Raw genomic sequence first — 26,784 nt, forward strand, 5'->3', positions numbered from 1 at the left:
ACAAGTTGTTCTCTTCACCTCGCCTTCAAGGGTGGTCTTTGAGATTACTGTCGGGGGATGCATCGTATGAACTACTTTGTATACCTTGACTTTGTATTCCCTGTCCGTTTTCAACGCTTACCTCTTGGCTAGCTTCGGTCTGTCAAGCTGGTGGAAATAGTGTACAGTAAAGACACTGCTGACCAAGGTCGTATTCCAAGCTGGATTTTTTTGTTCTTTTACGAATGTCAATCAGGATTTCTTACTTCCTACGTCCGGCTCTTTGTTAAGGTGTCTTTATCTTAATCAATACTCAAACTCTTGAATCCTTGCAGCTATTGTGTCCAAATTCCTCCACAGCCTGAGCAGTTAATAGCAAAGCATTATGGGTAAGATTACATTCAATAAGATATTCATCTGGGGAAAAAAAGTGCTTATAAAAGGTACTGACCAGTAGAAAGTACCAGCTGGGCTCATATTGTAGATGCTTACCTGAGCTGGTCATAAAGAGTTTCATATCTCGAGATATTGTTTCTTAAAAACGTCCCAGCTTTTTCTCACCTGGGGTTGGCTAAACCCATGTTTCCTTTTGTAGAAGTGATCCTGGACTACCACTGGCTTTGAACGGAGGGCCAGCCAATAAGTAATGTCTCCAGTGATTTACAAGAACTGAGAAGTCTTGGCTGCCCTTCTGGCCACGCCACCTAGTGCCTCCATCTGTCTGCTGATTTCTCCGTACCTCTCGGACTCACACAAATGTTCAACATGCACCATTCTACCCTCCCTTTAGTAAAAACAATGGACTCCTGCCAACCTGTAATGCGATTCTCTTTAGCTGCATCAGTGCATTTGAATCCATTTATGACCGTAGCTGTGTGCTCTGTGGCAGTGCCCCTTTCCTTTCTCTGTCTGCCAGCCTATAAACAGGCCATATTACAGCAGGGTTGTCACTATTTCATACCCATACCAGATGAAATGTCACTCTTTGTGGTCTGTTACACTACAGCAGATGACTGAGCAAAGCTACCTGCATTAGCAGAGTTTTGGCTAACAAGAGGCAGCAAATCATCAGCCCAAGCTGACAGACACTGCTACAATCTTACCACCTTATAAAGTTGTTATGGCCCATGCTAATAGCCAACATTTGCCAATTTTTTACATCCAGCAGCTGAGAGAAATGTGTACGGAACAGAATCACACACGGAGGATCTCTGCCCCGTTCTCGCTCACACCCGTTTGCAGTCATCTCCCCTCAGGGAGCCACTGTTATGGACACTGGATAAAGAGGACTCTATTGATCTACCTTCAGGTGGCGGGGTAAAGGAGAGCACACACTCTCCTTTGTGCTCTGCAGCCCTCAGCCTGTACTGTCACACGGCCTGCACACCACTGCGTGTGATTTACACCAAGACTGTTGTCATGACGCAGTGGCTGACTGACTCAACCCACTGTCAAGGTGACCTAAGTTTAGAAGCACTACTTTAAATATAGTCAAGTTCTTCTGTGTTGTTTCTGCCTGAAACGTTAAAATGGCTACAATGAGCAGACACAATAGACATCAATATAAACTTGCCAAATTCTAAAAGCGTTTTTCTAATGCTGCTTTTAACACTCGCAAAACCTTTTTTCGTTTCAAGGAAATACAGTTTGTTTGAGTTGAAGCTGACAAGCCACTCTGTTCATTTAAAAATGTCTCTAATGCTAATGGATGATGAGAAAGAAATTGGCAGCTTCATTCATTTCATATTTTCTCTGTGCCATTTTCATCTTTCTTTTTCCTTTATATTTAACTCTTGAACTGAATGAATAATCAGGGCGTGTGCTGTGTTGTGGATTTCTTTTACAGCATCATGTCTATAACGTTTGCTGGAGTTGACCATAATCCCACATGAGAACACTTGAGACTAAAGTCTTTGCACATAATGGGATTCATGTAGTTTAACTAAAAAGACACACACTTGAGTATCAGTAGCCTAATGGTAGAGGCCACGCACAAACACTGAGCCCAGTCACAAGTGAGAAAACGGGGAAGGGAGAGGAGTGTGTTAACATGTTGCTCAACATTCCTAACATACTGAAGCCCTGCTGACTGCCATTCATTTGGTTGGTGAAAGGCCTCTACGTGCATGTTTGCAGTAGTGTGCGTACTATTTTATTTTTTTTTTAATATATTTTTTGTGTGTCTTATTACTGCTCAAGGTGACGATTACCTCGAGTAATCTAGTGGGTAAGTAGTCCGTTATCACATTTCTCTGCATCTTCATTGTGGCGTTCAGACATGCTTTACGATACGGCTCCTCACCTCTGACCTTTACGCATCGCCATGGCAATCGGCATCAACCTCCAAATTGGCCAGTTCCTGGAAAATAAAGTCCATTCTTTGCTTCCCGGAAAGCTCTGTGGTCTTCCAAAAGAGAGATTTTAGAAAAGCCTTGGTTCATGTTGATACAGTGCCAGCTAAGCTTATTTCTATGCTTCCACTGTTCCTGGGTCCTCAGGCCTTTTTATTCCTCACTCTTTGGTTGGTTTGTTGGTGCGGTCTAATGTGTTTGTGCCTCTCTTATCCAGGCAGGGGGTCAGAGGGTTTGTTGCTCAAAAGCTTGTAATGGTTCTGTTGGTTGCCTGTCTAAGTGTAGGTGTTGGAGTAGCAACCAACTAATCCAGAAAGTACACTTGAGTTGAAGTACACTGCAGTGTGTAGTTTCACGATGTTCGGGAATTTTCACTTCCATTCAGAGCTCGAACAGCTCTGGTTTTATTTGGGGGTCTCATTTTAATTAATAAACTGTTCCCCCTGGTAAATATAACGACCTCGGGGTGAATCCATTTTAATAAAGCAGTGCTGGGATGAGACTGCCTGCGCGGTAATTATTGTCCTTGTATAAATCCATCAAACTCTTCAGTTTAATGAGGATTAGGGAAGACATTTTGATTATAACATCTTCAGCAGTTTAACAAAATGTATGCGTGCATGTGTCATCGTCTCGAGTTTATACTGTGCTGCTGTGTGCATGCGTCTGTCCTTTTGTGTGGCCTTCAGTGTTACTGTCGGTGTGAACTTTACGTCCATTTGACCCACTGCCACCCTGAGACCCCCCCACCTGTCCTGTTTTTCAAAGCCCTCCCCCCACCCCCCCTCAACGCCGATGACTGCTGACATTTCCTTGTTAAATTCCACGGCGAACATCTAAGCGTAAGAGCACATAGCTAAAGAAAGATGGTCTGTGTTGTCGTACGTACGGACCTATTTTTAAACGCCCACCTGCTCTTCACTCCCAAAGCAGACTCTGTGCCTTCATTCACAAAGACGCACGCCATGTGTAAAGGTTCACAAAGAGAAACTATAGTGTGATTTTTGCTTCCCCGCAGATGCTTGGTTACACTTTTAGATGCCATCGGTCTGTGCCGTTTGGTGTATTCTTGGACTTAGTTTAAAGGTAAAGGGTTTAATGTGCAAAATATTAGTTTTTGGTTGATAAAGTAATCGTTACGTCTGTAGAACGTCAACAAATTGTGTCTTCACATTGCTTGTTTTGTGCAACCCCAAAAATCTCAATTGCTTTTCATCGTCCTGTTCTCACGTCTTCACTTGGACGGGCTCTTTACAAGTGATAACACCTTTAGTCTCATGGCTCCATTGCGTTCTGCTCTCTTGAGGATACTGGCAATCGATGGGGAAGGTATCCATTAATGCGCGTCTCGTATTCTAGTTTATAATCCATTTACTCGTTCAATCCCTGATTCAAACTGCACTTCGCCCAGCATACGAGCAATCATTCTGCAGCCAGAGGATTCACGTTTCCACATTTTTTGCCAGCAGCTGTTTCATTTCACTCTGTGCCCGTCAGACTGCAGGCTTCAGTCCAATTTTAACGGGATTAAATGCACAGCGGTTGGATCTGTAATTCTAATTATCAATCTGTCCACAATTGTAATTCTCTGAGTCAGCCATGTCAACTCTCGCGCAAATTACCTACTGGTTTTCAGTGAACTCAGAAGTCATCTAATAATAACCGTGCAATCAAACTGACATCTCTCTAATGCAGAAATGTGTTTTATTCATGGTGGCCAGGGTGTAATGTTTTGAGAATACTGTAGATTTACCTCTCATAATGGTTGGTAATGTGCATGTTTGTTCTGTAAACCTAAAGCACACATAGCATGGGTGATGAAAAACAGATTGGGTTTGAAGGGTGCCGTGTGAACAGTGCTTCATACACAAGTAAGGAGAAGTGAATGCAGTGTCAACACAGCTTATAAATGACTGCACCCACTTTCCCGTTGTGAGGAAACTGTAACTGTCCAAGGTGCTGAAATGTGTTTGCAGCCCAAGTGGTTGGCCTTGGCACGTTGCCCTCGTGCACACTCACGCGCACACTTGTAGAAATGCTGACATCTACGTTCCAGTGAGCCTCCAGCTAACCGACTGTGTCAAGCGAAGTACGTCATTCCTTTTTTGAGTTTTTTTCTTCCAGGTTTTTTTTTTTCTCACTGCAGTCAGAGGTTAATGGTGTGTGTGTGAGAGAGTGTCACATTTCTTGCCATAACCCTTATTTTCTATTTAGTGGAAAGCATCTGCAGGGCCCATGATGCGGCGGCGCATGGCTATAAGCACTGGTGCGTGTGTGTCGGATTGCATATGTTTACAGTAATGTTAACCATTAAATTAATATCGATGTTAAGTCTTAACCCTTAACCTTTATGATATGGTTTCCCAAAGGATTTTGTGAGACCAGACCCTCTAGGGGGTTCAAGGGCATAATTCCCTGGAATTTGAAAAATTACTTTTTAAACTTGAATGCGTCAATCTTCGTTAACATTGGCGCTGGGAGCCCCCTCCAGGAAGAGAGGGCACAGCGAGCACCGAGTCTAAGGCCCCGGAGAGCAGCCAAGTCCGGGCGATGGATGCTCCGGAGCCAGTAGCCCGCCCCCCCCCCCCCCCCCCCCCCCCTCCCTCGGGCCTTTGCACACACTGCACGGAGGCCGAGGCCATGCAGCCAGTCCATCCATGGACGTGTAAAAACATCTTCGCTACATTATGTGGCTGGGCAAATAAGATTGTGGCGGGCTGCCACAGTGGATGTAATTAATGGGGAAACACTGAGCCCTGTCAGTTTGGCAGCGGTCCCTTTCGGCTTTGCCTGTGCTGGATTTATAGACGTCAGTTACCTCAGCTTCAGGCTAGAAGCTGTTTTCAAGGTAGACAACTTGGCGCGATGAGTGACAAGTGCTGAAGTGCACATCTGACCAACTCAGGCCTAGAAGTACAGACGGTGTACATCCTGCTTCAAGGCAAAAAAGTTGAATATTTTCTCTTTAATATCGGGTGCTATGGGGTTGTTTTACTGTGTGTGCTGCTCGGGCTTTAACGAGTGAAAATGGGAAGATTCTCTCAAGATAAATAGATGCAAATAACTTAAGAACTTAAAAAGGTACCTTGAAAGCCTCAATCCATGGATTTAGATTTTCAAGAGATGCGATAATGAAAGGCAGGGAGAAAGAAATGCAGTTTCAGAAAATAAGAGTTCATTTATAGGTGTGTGAGCAAATGTTCATCCTTTAAAAGGCCATGTAATTGTGCGGAGGCAGAATGCAGGAATTTGAATCTAATAAAACACACAGGATTTTTTTGTAACAGGATAGCCTAATTATATATTTAATCGTCGCTTTCGGCTTGCTTTCCATCCTTCTCTGTGGTGCGCTTCAAACCACTGAGCAGTATGATTGTTGGCGCAGCACCCAAGGGAATACTTGTGTGAATTCAGCAGCAGAAGCCTGATTATTGAAATGTTTTCACTGAGGGTACCGTTTGTTCTGTCAGTCAGGCCGTATATTGTGCGTTGTACATCCTCCCGCATATTTTCGGCTTACTGAAATTTGCAACAGTCGAAGACACGTGTTCATTTGTGTAATCATTTTAGTACTTACTCTAGTAGGATGGCAGGGCATAACGTGCTTTCATTAGAATATAGAAAGATACTGTTGCTGTTTGTGTCACAGAAGCTTGATGTTCTGGTGGAGTGATTAGTTTCAAAATATGACCTAATTATCAGCACGTGTTCCAGTTGTACCCATGTCATGGTGGAAACGGATGCAGGTAAATCAGGATTGTTACTAACAATACGATGAGGCACTTTCACTCCTTCATACATATATCATTAATGCCCCCCCTAACACACACACCTCTCTAGATAGCATCAGATTGAGCAGGTGTGATATCTGTTGAGACAAAGCCCATAAGGATGTGGATTCCTTGAAGATAGCTTGCCCTGCTGCTCATTGTGTTTGTCCATATGAGTGTGCCGGAGTATGCGTTTGTGTGCCGGAGTCTTCAGCTATAACTATAATTAGCTCTTGTGTTTGGGTTGCCTTGGTAGCGCCACAAAGTCCGTGTGTGTACATTTGTGAGTGAATTTGTCTTAACAAGTGTGCAGTGGCATTTTTCCTTTAACGGTCAGCTGCATAGATGTGGCATAAGGGACACATTTAGACAGTTACACAAGCATAAAATGCACAGAGTAGAACCACACGATTAGATTGCATCGATCCAATGAGAAATGTTTCCAGCAGAGCTAATTAGGCAATGGTAAAAACCGACATTGTTCACGTCGGTAATCTTTGTAGCAGTTTATTTGAACCCTGGAGCAGTTCTTTAGTTCATTTGGAATGGTGGCATTTAAAGGTGCCGATTCATGGCAACAAAACTAATCAAATGCAACTCGCACTGCACTATATGGGCGTCACAAGGCCGATTTTGAGGCATGAGCAGCAGTTCCACAGCACAATATTTATATAACGCCCGTTTACGTTATCTTGGCAGTGTGACTCTAAAATGAATCGAGGCGAATACAAAAACAAGTTCCACTGTGGTCCAGATCAGGATAAACCAAAATAATTATATTATAATATATATATATTATAATTATATTATAATATATATATATATTATAATTATATTATAATATATATATATTATAATTATATTATAATATATATATATTATAATTATATTATAATATATATATACATTTTTTATTGAGAACCTATTTTGGTAAATGGTCCATTTTCACTTCCTTTTTAAAGTTTCAGTTCTTCAAGATCTTTCTCTGGGTCTCTCTCTCACTCACACTTGCAGAGCCGTATCGGCAAATAACCAGGTCAGGGGTGAAAGGTCAGTGCAGGTGTATCGAAGCACACCACCTATTTTCATTTTATAGAAGTGCAGCACTGTATGCATCAAGGGTCGGTGAAAGTAGAATATAAAATGGAAGGATGTGTTGATCCTCTTAGCCAGTCGCATTACTAATGTCCTACCTGTTTGGCTAGTTGAAGCTGAAAATGGAGCATAAGGTCCAGGCCTCTGAGTAGGAAAACGAATGACATAATACACCTGGCCCTCTGCCATCTATTCTCGGAGTCTTGGTGGCAACATATCTGTTGGTTCTTGCTCTATCTAGTCTTTAAACTGGACTATTTCAGAATTGGATTCCTATCTCAAGGCCACTTGGACGTTGGTTACTGGGGATGCATCTCAATCACCATGTGTCAAAGCAGCTTAGTATGTAACGAGCTTCAGTACACCTGCGTCCACCAAACCAGCTGTCCTGTTTATGGAACTCTGGACAATCCGACTTTGATGGGGGACAGCTGAATTAATTTAGGCGTAGCTGCAACTACTGCTTGCTGTGACTGCATAATCGGCTGCAGTGATTATGTCCATAGAGATTAGTTGTTGCGACTCCTTAGTGTTTTTTAAAAATTACATTTGTAATAATCTTCTGGTTTGACCTTTTGGATTAAAGGGGGAGGGGGGAATGCACTGTTCAGACTAATTGGCCAACACGTTTTATTTTTTTTTTCCTTTTTTTTTTTGTTTTTTCTTAAGGGACATTGTCAAAGTTGGATACCTTGTGGTCATATCTGTTACTGTCAAGATCTATTAAATCTGTCTATTCAGATATTAGTCTTTGGGGATCAATATTTAACCTCGGCCGTACAGTTGAATCTTGTATCGATTATTTTTTTTTAAAGACTTAAATTCCTCCTTCCCCTCTGCCCCAATAATACACTATTGATTTCTCTCAGCTTGTTATTAGGACAAATCTTTTGTTGTAAACCAGCCCGTTTCACACCAGGGTTCATGCAGCTCCCAACCTCAAACAAATCACTTGCATATTATTGAATATCAATACAGCATTAAGCCAATACTGTTCTGCATTAAACCAGTATTTTCAATCCAGGGTTTTAAATGTTGTGTTTTGTAGTTCTTTAGGGCTTCATTATCTTTGCTAAAATAACATGCTTGATGCCAGAGGTACGATTGTGAGCACGGCTGATGAGACATCGACCTCAGCTGACTACCCGATGCTGTCACGTTGCGTCGTGAATCATTAGTGCGTGTAGGATCACACCACCGTGGACAGTAACACTATCCGAACTGTGATTATGCAATAGCCCAGCGTGCCACTCGCACGTCCATTGCGTCAGTTATGCACAGGTCATGAGAGGGTGACATAGAAGCCAATGGATGGTAAAGGTAAGAGTGACAGAGATGGGGAGAGGAGGGAAGAAAAATGGCAAGACGTAAAAGGAGGGAAGCATACAGTATGTATGGTCGGCACACCTCTGTTTATTACTGAATAAGGAACGGGGGTCAGAGGAGGGCTGACGTGAGGGTCAAGAGGGGTGCAGGGAAGGCTGTTTTTCTGTGACTTCCCATAGCTAATGCTGTGTTCACAGCTGATGGAAGTTGCTGTTTATCAATTTTTGACTTGTGAAATACTAATCCATCCCAGTAATAGTTTTTTCTGGAAGCTTTTTTGGGAAGTTAAAAGATCTATCCTGCCACTAAATAATACGAGATCATACAATGGACTGTAGTTGTTGCCGTTTGGTGGATTCAAATAATTTGTAACGATACAGTTTGAACTATAACTGTTTAGATGACAGTTTGTTTCCAAAGGGATGGACAGTCTGTTTTCCACATCACTGGGGCTGAAAGTGGTCGGCCACTGAAAGTGGTATCCAACTAAGTCTCAAAATAAACCTGTCCTGCAGGTGTTTGCACAGCTGCTCCAATTAGACACTGTGCAGGATGTGTCAAACTGGTGTTCGGTTGGTGTAGTACACACTTAATCTTTATACACTGATTTGTATTTTTGGCTAATAAGCATTTGGAAACCGATGAGAACTGACACGATTCTAAAGTGTGACGCCTCATGAGAAATGAAATGAACTGTAAAGCAAGCTAAAAGGATACACTGCCCTTGTGGCATCATGGAACACACAGCAGTTGCTTATAGAATTATTTATGGGCAATGCAATGGTTAATATTGGTGTTCGTGCTTGCTGTCTCACGCCCCTAAATCAAACTCATTAATTCAATTAATGTCAGCTGTGTCCACCCTGCTGTTACATTTTAGACGTTTGTGTGGAAGGGCGTGTGTCGATCATGTGTACACACTAATTACAAAGAGCTGAAAGAGCACAGGTGTAATTAACGACGTCGGTGATGCCTGGATTCCAGTTGGGCTTACCAGTTTCAGGGCTTTGGTATCGCATATGCTGACATCCATCATTAATGTTAAGAGGCCTATTCTAATTGTTGGTGGTTTTAAAAAAGCTCCATGTAAATACAGCTCTTGATTGACGTAATTTAATTCATAGAGTATCAGACCAGTAGTCTCATCGGGTTCAGTTGGTAATGACGAGGTTGGAAGGTAAGATGGTAAAATCCTTGAACATCTCATGATGTGGTTTCCTGACTGTCAGCAACTGGCGACAGAGGAAACGCAGAGAGATTGTTAAAAGGACACACGAGGAGTGGAGGAAGACAAAGGGAGAGGAAAGAGGAGGAGGCAGGGAAATTGACTGTCCTTAGTCCCCAACGGAGAAGTCAAACTTGAACCAACACGGCTAAAAATAGCACAGTAGCTGCTACCACACACACACACACACACACACACATATTCCCAGTAGGGATTCCCATCAAAGCTGCCATCACCCATCCTGACCTTTTCATTTAAATGATGTTCACTCGCTCTCTCACTCCACTATTCACAACATCCCTGTGCGGCATAAACCATTCACCTCCACTCCTACACTGAGCCATTAGATTAATTCACACTCACACTCACACACACTCACACTCACACTGACTCATTCTTACTCCTCTATTCATCTCCCTTTCCTACAGTCGGTTCTTATCACACAAAACCTGTGTTTACTTACGAGCCTGTGATTTACCCAGTGATCAGATCTTTGAAAATGTATGAATTTAGGCAGCAAAGGACACACAAATGTCTGTGCGAGCACACGGCACATTGATGTGCAGCAAAGAAAACCATGTCTGTTGTTAATCCTAAACTCGATTCTTGGCTTTAGCAAAAGTACAAAAATAATCCAGTTGATGCGATTTCTCAGGTTAATTTAGTAGCAGACGGTTTCTTAATGTCATTTACCAAATATGTGCACTTGTTAAGTTCCAGCTCAGTTTGAGAGTCTCTTGTGTTTTGACTTATCTATGGTGCAATAAACAGAGTATGTTGGTGCACAGTGTTTCACCACGGACAGCACAGACGCACAGCGGTAGAGAGCAGACGACGACCACGTGCCACTGCAAGTGTAACAGAAGCGCAGCGTTAGTCATTTCTAGCTGTGTGAATGTCATCCTGGCAAAATGGCGCGAAGGAGGTGGAAAAGCACACAATGCAGATACAACTGCAAGCCAATGTGCATAGTGTCCGTCTATGTCCCAGAGCTATCGCTGTTATATTGTCTGTTTCCTGCCTGCTGTAGTCACTCTGCACTGCCTGTGTGTGTGTGTGTTGTGTACATGCGTGTTAACGCCTCTGAGCAGTGAGAAATGGGAGAGAAAGTGCTTTAACTGACGACCACAGACAAACTTCACTTCTAAGTTGTTACCTTCCAGAGCTGCATGGGAAAACTAAAATGTCACTTTAAATTTAAACAGAATAATTTGACGATCTAAACAGTGTGAAGAGAATATCAAGCGTTTTGCCATTAATTAAAAAAAGACTTTCAATCTGTCTTCCATTTTCACACTAAGAGCCCTGGAGTATGGCATGGAGGTGAAACGAAAATTGCACGATGAGAGCGAAGGAAATTTAGAGGACAAATTAGAGAAGTGACAGAAGACCGATGACACGAGGAGGGCGAATGAGACTTTGAGATGGATAGAACTGAACAGAATGTGGTGTTTGGTTGTGTAAAAGCATATGAAAGTCTTCAGCTCGTGGCTACAGAGGGTACTCTACACAGAGGGTACTTTCATTAGTCCCCCTCCCCCCCTCCTTCGTCACTAGGCTTTATGGCTCTTTAATGGGGTCCACTCACTGTCGCTGCCTTCCTATAAATCACAGGTTTTTGTAGTGCTGTCGGTTGGTGGCTTGAATGCCATTTGCTTTCTATATACATGCACATGAGACAGGTTTATATCATGTTTTAATACATCTTTACCGATGTGTCATTGGATTTTACTGAAATATTATCGATTTAGGCCTAAAACGTTGAGTATCGTGCTTCAATTTTTTCTGAATGAACTTTCTCTTGTTGACTTGCACACTGGTTTTGCACGCGTGTATTACGAAGGTGAGCATGTCTGCACATTCACGCCTGTTTGCATGTGTTGCATGTGCAATGCTTCTGTGTGTGTAGGGTGGTTGTCCCTCTGGCAGACCAGGGCTAATGGTTTGTTTACATCCTCTCAAGTTTCGTGGGGATTTACAGTCCCTGTGTTGGCCAGCGAGGACAAGGAGGCAGGATCTGAGTCGGGCACCATCCTCTTCCTCCTCGTTTCTTGTCACATAACACCCTTCATGCTTGTTCAGTCTCTCTTTTACTCTTTCACACTCCTTGTCTTGACTCTCCCATCATCCGCTGCCTCTCCTCCTTCGTATTCTCTCTCCACACACAAGTACTTGCCTCCCGTTTGCAACATTAATGTGGAGTGCCTTTCTTTATTATTCTCCCTTTTTATTCTCTACACATTCATTTAGCATTCTAACGTTCTACAGTCCTTCTTTCAAATCCTTTTTCGCTCCATCACTCATGTCATGTGTCTTGTGTCTCTTCCCTCCTCTCTCTTCCATTATCTCCCCCTCTTTGACTTCTCTCCATTTTGGCTTGGTCCCGCCTTGCTCTACATATTACCACCTGTCTCCCCCTCTGCTTGTATCCATTTTTCTTTTCAAGGAGCCCAAGGCTCTACTCCTTTTTTTTTTTTTTTTCTTTGTCTCCCTATGATATTGAAAATCAAGCCCCATCATGAATGTTATACTAGAGTCCTGCTTGAAAGTTTTTAGTTTATTCCACATTTAACATTCCTGTTGAATCATAATTCACCCGCACCCAAGGCTGTGTTGTAATCTGACATTATAATCACTGCCCCTCCAATTAGATTTCAGTTGCAATGCTTTTATGAAATAATGAGTCCATTTGAGAGCTCTTATCATGAGATGATTGTGTGCCATCCCACAGCGAGGGTTGCACTTAGCTCTTGTAGGGAAGATTGTAATATTAGAAAATATTTAAAAAATGTTTTTGAAAGTATAAAAATGTTCTACAATGTACAGCCTTGTGGCCAGTGGATTCAATGCATCGCCACAGCAGCATAGGTCTACCAGTTCTGATAGTTGAAATTATTTTTTTAAAGATGTAAAATGATCCAGTCATCCACAAGTATAAAACAATTAAAGTAATGCATGAAAAGATAAACATAACATTGTGTAGCAGAAATACTTCCCTCATCTTGCGACCCCTCAAATGTATCTTGCAATCTCTCTATACTCCCAAATGACTGAAACTTCTGACCTTTCCTATACATTCGTATTTGTCTCTTTGTATTTTTTAACAGGCGGTCCTAAAGATAAATCATGGTGAAACTGTTGATCACGGATAAAAACTAGTTATGACGAACAGTAAAAATCCAGAGGTCATGCATATAGAAGCAACCGTGTCAGCAGGATATAAGCTTTTCAGCAACTGGCTTAGACTGAACGATTTTCTAAATTCAAAACTGTGAAGAAACATAATTTACTGGTAACTACTCTGGAGGTAAGCGGTAGGTCAATGCAGCCTAATATAACATTCATGTTTCTCCCAAAAGGCTTTCCACATCCCATGTGGGCTGTTGTTCATACTCTATGATCAGTTAAGTAGCACTGTGAAAATGTGCTAAATGATGCGTCATTCAGTGCTGATGTAGAAAGAAAAACAAACCAACATACAAATGGTAGCTGCCGTGTGTGTCAATACAGGTCATCACTCATAAAGTAACTACACAGTCGATGTAGTGGCATGTTGCAAAGTGCGCTTCACACCACTCTCTTGCGACACACACACACAGGCTGCAGCAGCTGTGGGCGCCGATCTGCAATTCACAGCACACTACCATGACCTTCACCTCAACGCCAACAGCTAACTGGGTTCCACCCCAGCTCCATTCAGGCCGGGGGTTTTGACTAAATTTCCTTTTGCCGTTACGAGCATTTTTCAGTCCGGACAGGTGTAACATCATCTTGACAAGCTGGCATTTGAATTCGCTGTTGAGGGAAATATTAATGTGGAAATATCAGCCAAACAGTCTGGCATGTCTTGAATGCTTCACCCTCTGCTCACGGGACAGCACATTGCCAGTAATGGATTACCTTTTGTACTCCATGTAGATCTGCCAAGCTGCGTCCACATGCCTGTGCATACCAATTTAGAGCCATTATCTGGATGCTTAGTTAGAGCAGTGCCGGAATCTGAAAATAATGCACACTCCTGGCCAATCGGACTCGAGTGTTTCCCATCACCGTGGTATAATGACGCAAAGCCTTTTCAGTCTTTTTATTCCCGCGGTTTAACGACGGACTGGCATTAAGTAAAATGTTATTTTTAAAGTTTTAGAAATTTCTATGTGAACAACCTTGAGACTTCTACCTGGAAAGGTCCCTGATGAAATACACTCTTGTCTAAATCGAAGTTTAAACATTTCTCTCGCGAGTACTTTCTTTGACGCATGTTGTCATGACCAACATGCTCGTCACAGGAAAGCATCCGTCCACCTGTCACTGGCATTGGATTTGTCTGTTTAAATGTGTACTGTGCATCATCTGCGTGTGCACAGGCCTGTCTGCGCGTGTGATGATGTGATGAATAATAATAGTTGTGGCCGAGGGGAGGCGTACGTTCTCTCGGGCGTATGCCTCAGCTGGCCGGCACTTTATCCCACATTAGCAGGAACTTGAAGCTGACAGGTATCGGGTTGAGTCACAGGTGGGCACTTCACCACACTTTTTTTTTTTTTTTCTCTTAAAGGTCAACGGAGTAGCCGTCAAAATCAATGTAAAACATTTTTGTTTTGATGAATTGTCCTGACTTCAAACTAGCTGCATCAGCAGGCTGACATTTATGGTCTGAGTGAAAAGTGTCAACTATTGGATTGCCATGCATTTTGACACACATTCGTGCCCTCCTCAGAATAAATCAGAATAAATCATCCAATACTTTGATTTATGACAACATTTTTGCAAAAATAATGGCACTTCCATAAGCCTCAGCTGTACTTTATGTTTTTTGCTAACACGGAAAACTAAGGTAAAATACTACTATTGGACATTTAATTCTCTCTTATCCAAGAAGACAGACAGCAGAAACGGCTGATCAGTCACGCAAGTTAAATGTCGCTACGTTTCCATAATCTATTTTTAGCACATCAACTCTTTTTTGACAAAGGCAAAAACCACCGCAAGCGAGCTTAAAACTTTATTCGCAATTGAAGACGTTTCATGGGATTATGGCTTTTCCGTACAGTTTTTCTAATGAAATACTTAAAGTGTATAAAAATGTGTGACCTGAAACATGGCGACAGAGATGGAAAGTTGCTTCTCAGTCATGGATTACTTTATTTATCGGCCTGCCCTAATCATGTAGTCCAGGCCAAAAGGTGAGAAAAAGAACTGTAAAAAGGCTCATTCCTGTCTATGAAATTAGTCTCCACAAAAAAAAAGCACCACGGTTTTGATTTCTGCATAAACGGAGCACATTCTTTGACTTTCCTAAATAACAGGTTGGCTTTGACAATAAAACGGCAAAAGCAGCAGGCTAGGTGGGAGAACTGTGATGCTTCTTGTTGAGGGTAGGATCGATTTACTGAGGATGTTTCCCTGTCCTGCAGGTTGCTTTCTTGTGTTTTATGTTGCTCAGATTGTTCAGGCTTGGCAACACCATCATCCTTTTGTTGTCTTGTTCATTTGGCCTTTGTGTCTACTCTCTTGCCTTCACACATGCATATATACATACACTAATTACACTCCTGGTCCACCTATTGGCTGTTGAAGGATAATCTTATGTGGAGAGAGCAGCCCAGTGTGCTGCACACTGCCGCCCAGTTGATTAAATCTGCACAAAACAGGAAGAAGATGGTGTGTGAGTGTCTTTGCCATCATAAGTAATGAAACTGCAAAGTGATTGGCCCACAGCAGCAGTATGGGATTGTGTATATTTAAACATTTAAGTGTGTAATAAATGGATGTATGAAAGGCTGCGAACTAATGCAATCCTAGCTACAAACTTTATAGAGCAGAGAAAGAGATTAAAGTTTTTGTTTTGTTTTTATATCCATTTTCAGGGTGTATATGAAAAACGTGTATCTTGAAATTTATTGATTTAGAATTTTTCGGAAAACTGAACAAAAGTGACGGATTAAGAGTTCCTTCATAGGTTGAGAGAATTAATTCTACCACTTAAGATAAATGAACAACAAAAAAAAAAAAGTGTGTGTATTCTGGCAGTTTGTTGGCTCACAATAGATCTCACACACTTTCTAGCAACACTTGTGGCGGGGTGGAGATCAACACTGTTCCCGGGTAAAGCAACAAATTGTTGAGCTGTTTGAACAAATCACTGTTTCATGGAGCCAACGAGGTCACTCGGTCCCTGGGTTAACTAGGATCACCTGAAAGTCACAAGGGAAAAATCCAAAGGATCCGGATGTTTTCTTTTCAAGTGATTTCTCTGCCAATTTTAGGAGGAATAAACAGTTAATCAGCTGAAGCATGCATTTTAAAATTGGTCTGTGTATGAATGCCAACAAATAAACGGTGTGTTCCAGCAGTAAGGCTTTATTCCTCTTGTTTCCTGATATCGGTCAACTCGGTCTGGTGTAATGTTGCTCCTCTGTCCACATTCCCACCATAGTCCTTCATTACTCAAGCCACTATTGCCCTGCTAATGCAGCCATCCATCAGTATGAAGGGCTGAATGTTTGTGGCAGTGAGAAGGGAGAGCTGATTAGATAATAAAGCACCAGGTTTTCTTTTTACAATTGAATTTTTAAGATTTGACTTACTCATTTGTTTTTGTTAATGTGTGCCCCTGACCTGCCCCAGCATCAATCCTGGCCCCATGACTCCTTCAGTATGAGAGGCTGATCAGATCTTACAGTGTTGTGGCAATGTTACATCTTCAGGTGGGGAGCAGGAGATGGGCTTTTATTCTTTTAAGGTGACAGATTCCCCCTCGGGGAGGACATTGTTAGTTTGATTCATACCAGTACTGCTTATAGGTACTTGTACTTACGGGCAGCTTTCTAGTTGCATAGGTGGTTGCTAGAGGAGGTATTGGAGCTATTGATACTCCAGTAATAACTTTTACATGGCTCATGACTGTGGCCTTTAAGTGTTTTGCAACTTATTTTTTGAGACAGTGGGTCTTAAGCGTTGTCATTACAAACTTAAGAACTGCTACAAACAACATAGTAGGCAAGTAAATGGCTACAGAATGAATGAATGAATGATACTCTAATACTGATAAGAGCATTCACTCCCCACGGGCTCATTGAGCCTAATGCAGGCTATAAAAAGTAAAGAATATCTGCAAAACAAATTGGATTTCAATGGACTGGTCTCAGTCTTGATCCACAAGAGTAATACAAAGGTAGGAGTTGGGTACTTTTACTAAGATGTGGGCTGTCTTCTAGGAAACAAATCTCTTTTCTTAAGGATTACTATAAATAAAATAGTCCACCTTTCTGCGTGCGTTACCACAGGTCGTCAGCGTGTGATCGTAATAGCACTATGTACATACGTGCTTCCCACACAGTCATTCACTGGGTAACCAAGGAAAGCACACTGAGCTCATTTTCACAAGCTGTGAGCCGTGGATCATTTTTCTGCTTTCACAGTCCTCTGTAGCCGTTCCACTCTTTCAGGCAGAACATGAGCAAGTAAAATCACATGAGCTCTGCAGCAAGAATGGTTTACATTTTTCAAAGATGCTCTAATAAGTTGTCTGTGTTTACCTTCCAAGTGCAAACAGGGCCCCTCTGTTGGGCTGCCGTGGTGCTCCCGGAGGGCATTAGCGTGTGGCCCCTGTACAAGTGGAACACGGTGATTAGAGAAGCTTTTAGTGTGGCTGGCTATTAGCCTACTTCACTTCAAATTGAGAGGTGTGCTGAGGTGCTGTTTGACTGTAGGTTAATTAAGTCCTCACTGGCCTCAGTCTTCGGCTGATGTTAACGACTTCTGTATGCTCAAGGTTTTACAATGTAGAATAGATTACTGGAATATAATAATACAAGCTGAATCGAGAGAAATGATCATATGTTAAATGTCTTTTTTTTCTATGATTTATTTGGTAAAAGGTTCTTCTCGGCGTTACTGCCTCCCTCTGGTGTGAAGCGCCATTTTGCTCTAATTATGTGTATTCCTCAGACCATGATGGAACTCAATGCGTCTCATTTGTGAATGCAAATTTCATTCCAACCCGTGACACATAATTTGCGCTCAGTCAAATGAACCAATTAGCTGTGTTTCTGAAAGCAAAAGTGTATAATAAGCTAGGAAAACATCTGGCTGAATTTAATACTGGCTTTCAAATTTAGAGCTTTTCACAGTAAAATGTGCATAAAATGTCTCATTAAATGTCTTAATAGTCTGTCTCTAACATCCACTGAAAGGTTAGCTGCATCTGCAGGATGGATTGATTACCCTAGATCTAGAAAATGTAATAAAACGAATCGCCTAGATAAATTAAAATCCCATCTGAGCAACTTATACAGTATGTTGTTAGGGCAGCTTTAGGTCAGCCTTTGTTTGACGCCGTTATAGAAACTCGATTGACCCTTTGCTAAGCCCCGCCCCTCGAACGCAGCGTAGCATCAGCCACCTCCGACCAGGGTCCAACAACTATCCGGCTCTGCTCCGTAAACCTTCATGCAAGCGTTTCAGATTTTCTTAATTTTCAGGCTGGTTTTGTGGATTTTAAGGTAGTCTATTGTTAAGTGTTGTGTAATATTGATACTCACTACCCGGAGAGGTTGGAGGACCTTTCTGCAATGCTACTTAAATGTAAAAAACTGTTGCTGGCTCCTAAAGGGTATACTGAACGTATGCGTTTGCTTTTTAATGATTGTAACGATGGGTATGGTTGCCACTTCTTTTAAACTTTGCTCACAAAATATCACATTATAGATGGCAACAAAATGCCACAATGGTAAACCAACAAAGACTAAACATATATTTAGGTTGTATGAAAGATGTGTACCCTCAACGGAGCTAATCCTCAACAACAATAGACTTTACTTGCAAAAATGTGTAAATGGTTGGTCCTATCCAAGGTCCCACGTCAACATGCTATCAAAACTTGAAAAGCTCCCGTCACTGTCTGACTGAAGCGAGTGCTTGAGGCCTCCATGTCTTTGAGAAGTGAGTCGCACAGAATAATCAGGAAGATCATCTCTCAATGGACAGAAAATGATTCTCTTTCTCCCATCCATCCTCATCATCTCTTGGTTTATTGCTCTCTTTAATTTGAGTACCCCGTCCTTTATACACTGAGCCCTGGCAATGTAGTGATGTGCAGCCTGCTAATCATAACTCCTCCTCTCCCTTTCTGTTTCTTTCCTTCCTCCTGTCCCCTCTTCTCTATCTGCTGATTCCCCATTTTTATCATCCACTGTTTAATCCACTTATTTTATTTTGCTCTCTTTTCTTCCTCGTTTCTCTGTTCTCGTCCCCCTCAACAACAGTTCTGTAGCTTTACTGACCACTGCACTTTCTTGTGCTGTAGCATTATCGACTGCACAGAAATGCTGAGGGAGTCCACATAGACCGCATATTGATTGATACAGCTTAACGCTGCAATGTTGTTTGTTCATATTACGTACGTCTGACAACCAGTCTAGACCTTTTAAAGCCCTTGGAGAAGTGAGCAGTACTACACCGGTGTTTTTTTTAGTTAATGAATGGAGCTATTTGTACTTAAGAGTTTAAAACATGGTGTGTTTGGAATCTGGAGCGTTTTCTTTATTCAGTAATTTGCTGCTCAGAACAACGGGCCCCATGAATGAACCACTCAAACAAACAAGGAAACAGAGGAGAGTGGTGTATGACGGGCAACGAAGGTTTAAGTTGGTGTCCAAAGAGACATGTTGCATCTGATTAACAGCAGCCTGTTGGAAACCTTTAGAGGTGGAGTCGAGACAAATTTCAGTTTCTTCAACCATATGTTCTCATCTTTGCTCCTTGTGAAGTTTAAATACTAAGTCCTTCTGTGTATTTGTGCAATTGTTCCATTTTGGGAAAAATGGAAGTGTTTGTGATCACACTTCCAAGCAGGACACGCGGTTGTAGTTTGTGATTTCACACCAGCCAGAACGCACCGGTGGATTTTGGGTTTCACCGACCTAGACCAGAACCCTGTAATAGGGAGTGATGATGACAACGCACTCTAGTTTATTGGCACTGATTAATGAGCAACAACAAACCAGAGTGCCCCGTCATCAGACAAATCGAATACTGGCCTCTTTGTGCCGGCTGCGTCATGTAGCTAAATGATCGATCACGCTGTAAAGATTCCAGACAAGAGACAGTTGGTACTATTTCAGCGCTGCAGCATTGTCTGAAGTGATTGCCTGTTTTGCTTCAACGAAGGGGAAATAACAGGCTTATTCAACCAGCCAGTACAAGCTTTTTATTCGTCGTTGTGAGAACCTTCCCTAATACGTCTGTGTTGGCCGGTCGAGCACATTCATCATGGTGTCCTCGCACCTTTCAAATGATCGCACCGGCCCCCCCATAAGAGGCTGAGATAATGTATGCACGTCCTTGATATTTTTAGAAGACTAAGCGAATGAAAAAAGGACATCTCGTGCCTAAAATGATATTAAATTAGACTGATGTCACACTTTACTGCCTCTGTAACCATTTTGTAAGTAGCATGAATAAGAGGGATGGAGGGCATCTGCATTATTTACAGTGGCTCTTAACATGGCGCGCTCGCCACAGCTATTTTTAGACACGCTGCCTTTGCTTTCGAGACTTCAGCTCCATTAATAAACGTTCAGCTTTTCGTTGATGTGGCTGCGATTGAGTAGAAAGGAGGCTGAATCGGCCGACGGTGATGCTGAAAGAACACGTTATGCAATTTGTTCTGGCTGATACTCGGTAAAGTACGAGAGTAGTGTTGTAATAACTTCAGCTCATATATGCTGCATTAATAAATGAACACGCATGTTTGAGAGCATGTACATTTTCACTGCTGATCTTCGTGACATTCCCCATAATGTATTTAGTGTGACCGACTCTGAGCGGTCAGAGTGAACACATTACTGGCAGGCTGTATTAAACGGCTAACATGCCCAAGTCTGGTCACTAAAACAGACGGGCTGCCCCTGTTTCAGTAAATGTCAGAACGGCGGTACTGACTGTGCTGTACAGAGCCTGATGCTGACGCGGGTCATTTCAGAACTGATCCTGCCAACACTCAAAATGTTATAAAACACTTTGGGTGTGCCATTAGTGCTGAAAATGTCCTTTTTTGCTTGATGCCTTTCATAATCTTGCAACATGGCAGTGCTCCACTCTACTGCACTTACTCAACTACTGCTGAACTTTTTAGTGGCTGCTTGAATTTGCGCCACTGCTGATCAAGTTGGTTTCGAGAAATTTTAAGCGCAACTTGTATAATATGCATCACTGTTACTCAAACTTTTTTTTTTTTTTTTAGTGCACTCACTTTAAAAAAAAACTGGCCTTATCTATAAATCGTGAGGAATAGCGAATTTGTGCGGAAATAAACATTCCTGACCATTTTTACTGCCATTTCCGCATCTCCTTATATTACTCTACAGGTAAACCAGTTTTTGGAGAAAGATATTTGCCAGAGGCATGAGATTAAACACTACTGCTCATATTTAGTGGGCAGCATGAACCCAGGAGCTAGAAACTGTTTTTGGCATTTTAAGCTTAAGAATTCAAGGAAGTGTATCAAGTATTTGGAGTTTCATATTATTTTACTGTTGATTATACTAATCATTCACCTAATTGTTTCTCGCTCCAAGCCAAAGCCAATTTAGAGATTTCTCTTTGGTATTGTGGCTCTTCAGTGCAGTCACTGTGTAAACAATGTACAGCAGCAGACAGAGACGGAGGTCAGCCAAACACTGCGTGTTCCTCTCTGATATCTTAATCTGCTGCTGTCACTGGCTTTCTATTCGAGGAATGTTGTGCTCAGACAACCTTCTTCAGGCGTGGTGGTCTGTGCGTTTCTGAACACGTGTCCTTTTTTGACACCGTAATCTTACACGTAGACCATTGTCTGGAGAGCGGCAGGCCTCGGAGGAAACGGATACAGAGGAAGTGAGTCATTGCGTTGCTGCCCTTTTGAAGTTTCACAGTGAAACTAGTCTACAGTACCTTTGAGGCCACGGTGCTGTGGCTTACATTGTGACCTTTTAATGCATATTGTGTAGATAATAAGGCAGACATTGCTCAGGAATGTGTGGAAAATTCCGATGCACACCATCGTTGGCTATTAAACTCCAAAGTTCTGCCTTATTATGTACACAATCTATGTATTAAAGGTCACAAACTCAGCTGCAGCACCTTTGCTCTGTGTCCTCTGTGGTGCTGAGAAAGACCTTTTTATTGGGTTGATGGTAGTTTTCCATGCAACAGTCATTGCTTGTTGATTTTAATATCTCAATGCATTGATTTGATGAGTAGTTACTAGGTTGTGAGAGTGTACATGTACATAATAAGTTATCTGTCTGCATACTTTAAGTTTGACCCTTTCTGACCCAGGTTTAAATGTACCTGCGTGCCCATGATTAACAGACAGTTTTAGATTACTGCTTCCTTTCATTAAATGGCAGGACTTGGACCAACAGGAAAAGGGTGATTTGTGTTGCCTGCACCATATTTGAATTAATCAGCCTTAATCAAAAGCTATTCTAATTCATCACCCTTGTCCTACAGCAGGTTGAAGCCTCTTTCCTCTGGTGGGAGTCTATTTTCAGATGATTACACTCTTGTCTCCAGACAATAAAAGCCTGTTTAAGCATTACAATAACTATCAACAAGACAAGCTTTTTTTTTTTTTTATACAATCTTTTTCTTTATTTGGATACTTATTCTATTGAATTTAATGAAGCTAGGTGCTGGCAACCCCCGGGTGCTATTTTGGGTGAGCACCTCATATTTTCCCCTGCATTTCGCAGCTCAGCCAATAGCCCTGGCAGGTAAAGGTCAGGGGAAAAGAAGGCAATGTGGAATCCAGGGGAATAGGGTTGATTTAGCGTTCTTTCTTTACCAGTGCCCAACGCATCTCACTTCTAAAATGTATCTTTAAAGTGAAGCATGTGTGGAGGACAGGAGCATATGGTGTTCACAGCTTAATAACAGATGGAAGGATTATGAACATCACTGGCCATCATTGAACCATCTTTTTTTCTCATCTTATTCTCTTACCTACAATCTTTTGTCAAACATGTCCAGTTGGGTTTCTTTTGTGTCTTTGATTTATTTAATTTCAGCCCCTCCTTCTCATTAAAACTCAAGTTGCCCTCCTTTGGTGCTCCTCAGTCGGCACCTTTTCCTCCTTTCTGGGTCTTTTTCATTTACTGAACGTGTTCCGATGTGTACAAATGCCACAGAGTCCACATCATTGAAACAGAAGAAGCTCAGCCAGAAACAAACAGGAAGTCTGGCCTGTCATTGAAGAAGCATTATTGCTGCAGAAGCTGACATGATGGTTTCTGACTTTTGTCTCAGCCAAGTCTGGAATAAATAAAGTGAGTGTTGACTCGGGGCCAAGCAGACAAGACAATTCATGGTCAAACACATCAGAACACCTGCTTTTTCCATTGCAGACAGTACAGTTTCCCGCTTTCCGTCGGCCTTAGGGCAGAAATACAGAGAAGCGCAGTTGAAGTCGTTTGGAATTTCAAGGAACTGAACCTTGAAATTAAATTTATAACTAAAGACTGCACCATTTATATTCTCAAATAGTGATGTTATCTCAATGGTTATAAAACCTGATGCATTGCTTCAGATCTTTTAGTATTATCATTATTAGTTATAAATACCCTTCTGTTCTGCAAATGAAATGATTCAGAGTCGAATACTTTGTCGGTGCTTCATTAGCTTTGGATTTAATGCCATCGTTCATACACAGAAACGAGCACTTAGATACTTTCTGATTGAGTCCTTTTCTCATTATCGGTGTTTGCATCATTATCTCTGTCTCGGCTTCCAGTTCCTGACAATGGTATGTGAACTTACCCTGTGGACCATTTTTCTCTTGCAGTACCGGATTGGGCAGCTGTACATGATCAGTAAACACAGCCACGAGCAGAGTGATCGAGGGGAAGGAGTGGAGGTTGTCCAGAACGAGCCGTTTGAAGACCCGGCGCACGGCCAAGGACAGTTCACCGAGAAAAGAGTCTACCTCAACAGGTCAGTGGAACGCCTCATTTCTACGTTGTTGTCCAACATAAAAGAATCGTTTTAAGTGTTGCACTCTACCGGCAGTTCATCTGACACATCTTTAGTAGAGCCTGTAGCTAGTTAATCATGCTTTCCAGATTTGATATCTTTCTTGATATATTTTTGGGGGTTTAAAACGGGAGGTGGAAAGATGATCATAAGCCGGCATGGCTTAACAGTTTTTAAAGTTGAACTAAAATATAATGAAATTCTGAAACTGCAGAAAAACACTTCAGTAATGCCCTTAGTAACAACTGGTGCTAAATTATTTCTTTTTTTCTGTTTTGGCTCACAGCCTTTAAGGCTTGCAGTCCATCTGGGACTAGATGTCTTGTTTCTGAACTTTTTCACTCAAAGAACAAAGTCGGCTACAATTTTAATCCACAGCCATGACTTTTTCCAAGCTGGAAAAACATGGAGTATATAGTCTAGTGCATATCAACTGGCTAAGATAACATTTAAACATTTGATAAGGCTGGAAAGGTTTGCAAACGCACACATGCTGATCACTGCAGGTTTTTACTAGCACGTTTCCATCGCAGTAATACATCACCCCATACTGATGCTTCTCACTGCATGACATGCAGATGCCTGTGTGAACCCTGCACACACGCAGTTTGGTTAGACCCACATGAACCAGAGAGAGATGATGGAACATTTGTGAAGAAAAGAAAAGGAGAGGGGGAGAATAGAGGGGACAGAGATGCTGCAGACCATTTGTTTAAGCACAAATACCTGTGTCAGCGTTCGCTATGCTAGAGAACTAATTATAATTAGAGAACTAATTATGAGTCGGCTCTGTTCTTCAGAGGAGGGGAGAGGGAGCTTACAGAAATAAGTTGGGCTTCCATTCAGGTATTTTTCAGGCAATGTGTATATAATTATTAAAAGAATATAAATATGAAAGCGCAACTCTTTATTAACAAGTTCCACAATTTCACAAAAAAAGCTAGTTGCAATTGTATGAACTGTTCCATGACGACTTCCTTGACGTGTTAAAACCATTTCACCATCTATGTTTAAGTCTCTGCTGTGTCTTTGAGCGCTTCAGGCCACAGACGCAGCTTGTTTACTTACGACTCTCTTTACCCATGAGGAGATTTTAATAGATGCGTTATAAAGAACAAATTCTCAGCACGCATGTCCATTTACATCTGCAGCTTAGTTGGAAATAGACAAAACATTGACCTTTCCAGAGTAGCTGTCATTTCTCAGGGTGAACAGGAGATGGGGACATGAAGCAGTGGCTCCCTCTCACACCTATTCCTGAAAAGTTGTTTGTTATTGACACGTTTTTGCATTCCGTCAGGGAAGCAAACTAAACGTGTTGATGCTGATGAACACGTAACAGGACAGTCTCATACAAACTGTGCTATGAATCAAAAGTCCTAACTCCTGATGAGGAAAACAAGAAAAACGTGCACAAAATAACAGAAGAGGCAATGACGATGTTATTTTAGATTGTGATTTTACTAACCACTGTACTCAACTCGTCCTCCATCTGGCTCTGCAAAAACTGATTCCCCAGCAGGGAAGTCAATCTGGACTCATTCTGTCACGCTTCAACCTCCCCAGTAGCCCTCACAATCTGCCTCGCGCTGTGCTTCACTATTTGGCCACTTCCCATCTCACTTGAACATCGTTTCCAAGCTTTTTCTGATGGTCGGATGGTTTATTATGAGTGAATAAAGTGTTGCCTTTCCTTGGATGTGTTCAACCAAATTAGGGTGTTTTTTAAAAATGTATTTTTTCCGACTTTGGCACAAACTCCACCGCAGCCACCCACCACGCTTGGCAACGTGTGCCCCTGTCACAGCAGCTATTGGCAAAGACCTTTTTAAAAGAACAAGGATGGAATGGGAGAAATCAACAGATGGAGGTGTAGGAGGAGTGTCAGTCTCTTTTGTTGGGAGGGGGAGAGAGAGCCTGCCAACATTCACACAATGTGATCATCGATGGCTGTTTTTATTCACAGCCGTCACGATGCAGTGGGCGCCATTTTTGTCCGCCTTAGGAAATTGTTTAACGTGTCAATCAAAGGGTGCGCAGATGAAGGCAGGCTACATGAGAGCCTGTACACTTCTGTGTCTCATAAATAAGCCTCAATTACAGTCTTACCAGAGTTCAGGGTTCAAGATTAGAGAATGTCAAGCATGACATACAAAGGCCCCCGACTGCACATATTGGCAGTTAACTATATCGTCTGTGTTCACAGAGGTACGGAGAGGTTCAGGGTGCCAAAAGGAGCTCAGATGGAGCTCGGAGAACTCCAGTCTAATTAAAAGGAGTAGTTTGACATTTTGGGAAATGAGCTTATTTACTTTCTTGCCGAGAGTTTGAGGATTCATACCCGTCTCATTTCTTCATGGTAAATATGAAGAGGCAGCCTGCAGCAGGTCAGATTAACATAAAGGGAAACTGCTAGCCTGGCTCTGTCCAAAGGTGACTAAATTAGCCATCACCTCTATTCTATCTTGTTTTCCTGGGTGCTGCCTGAAAATGGTACATAAACCCTATTATGTACTATTCCAATAGTGCATAAACCCACATAAACACTTATGGTCGGTTGATCGTAGGTTCAATAGGCCTTACAAGTAATTATATAGAGCAATATGTGTTGGGTCTCCTGTAGCATATTCCTCCGAATTAAAGCCTTTGGAAGTGTTCTTTTCACACCCTCCCTCAGTTTCAATGTTCTTATACTGTGAACACATTTTCCTTTCACAAGTGGAACAAGTTTTTCGTGATTGCTGCGATAGCGGAAGCAATTTCAGCCCCCGTACCCCCTCACCCCCTGCTTCACTGCTACATGCTCAGTTTCACTCCTAATCTGTCTCCGTCCGTCTCGACATCTCTCTGCAGTAAATTACCCAACTGGGCTCAAGCAGTGGTTCCCAAAATCTTCTACGTGACGGAGAAAGCGTGGAACTACTACCCGTACACCAAAACAGGTGAGCATACGGAGTAATTCTGTTTGTCGGACTGTCAGCTAATCAATCTTTTGTAATTGCCAATAGCAGAAACGGGCCATACA

At 42.1% G+C, this 26,784-nt stretch overlaps 1 protein-coding gene across 1 annotated transcript in view; it reads left to right on the forward strand.

Moving 5' to 3' along the window:
- Positions 1-26,784, forward strand: part of LOC142948356 (cytoplasmic phosphatidylinositol transfer protein 1-like) — a 54,842-nt gene that overhangs the window by 18,748 nt on the left and 9,310 nt on the right. Inside the window, exons 2-3 of the mRNA XM_076090342.1 lie at positions 23,572-23,720; positions 26,613-26,701. Of these exons, the coding sequence (XP_075946457.1) occupies positions 23,572-23,720; positions 26,613-26,701 (238 nt within the window). The remainder of the gene's footprint in view (positions 1-23,571; positions 23,721-26,612; positions 26,702-26,784) is intronic.

Source organism: Anarhichas minor, unplaced genomic scaffold, assembly GCF_050575085.1.
Source record: "Anarhichas minor isolate MPS153535 unplaced genomic scaffold, ASM5057508v1 ptg000012l, whole genome shotgun sequence".
Classification (NCBI taxonomy): domain Eukaryota; kingdom Metazoa; phylum Chordata; class Actinopteri; order Perciformes; family Anarhichadidae; genus Anarhichas; species Anarhichas minor.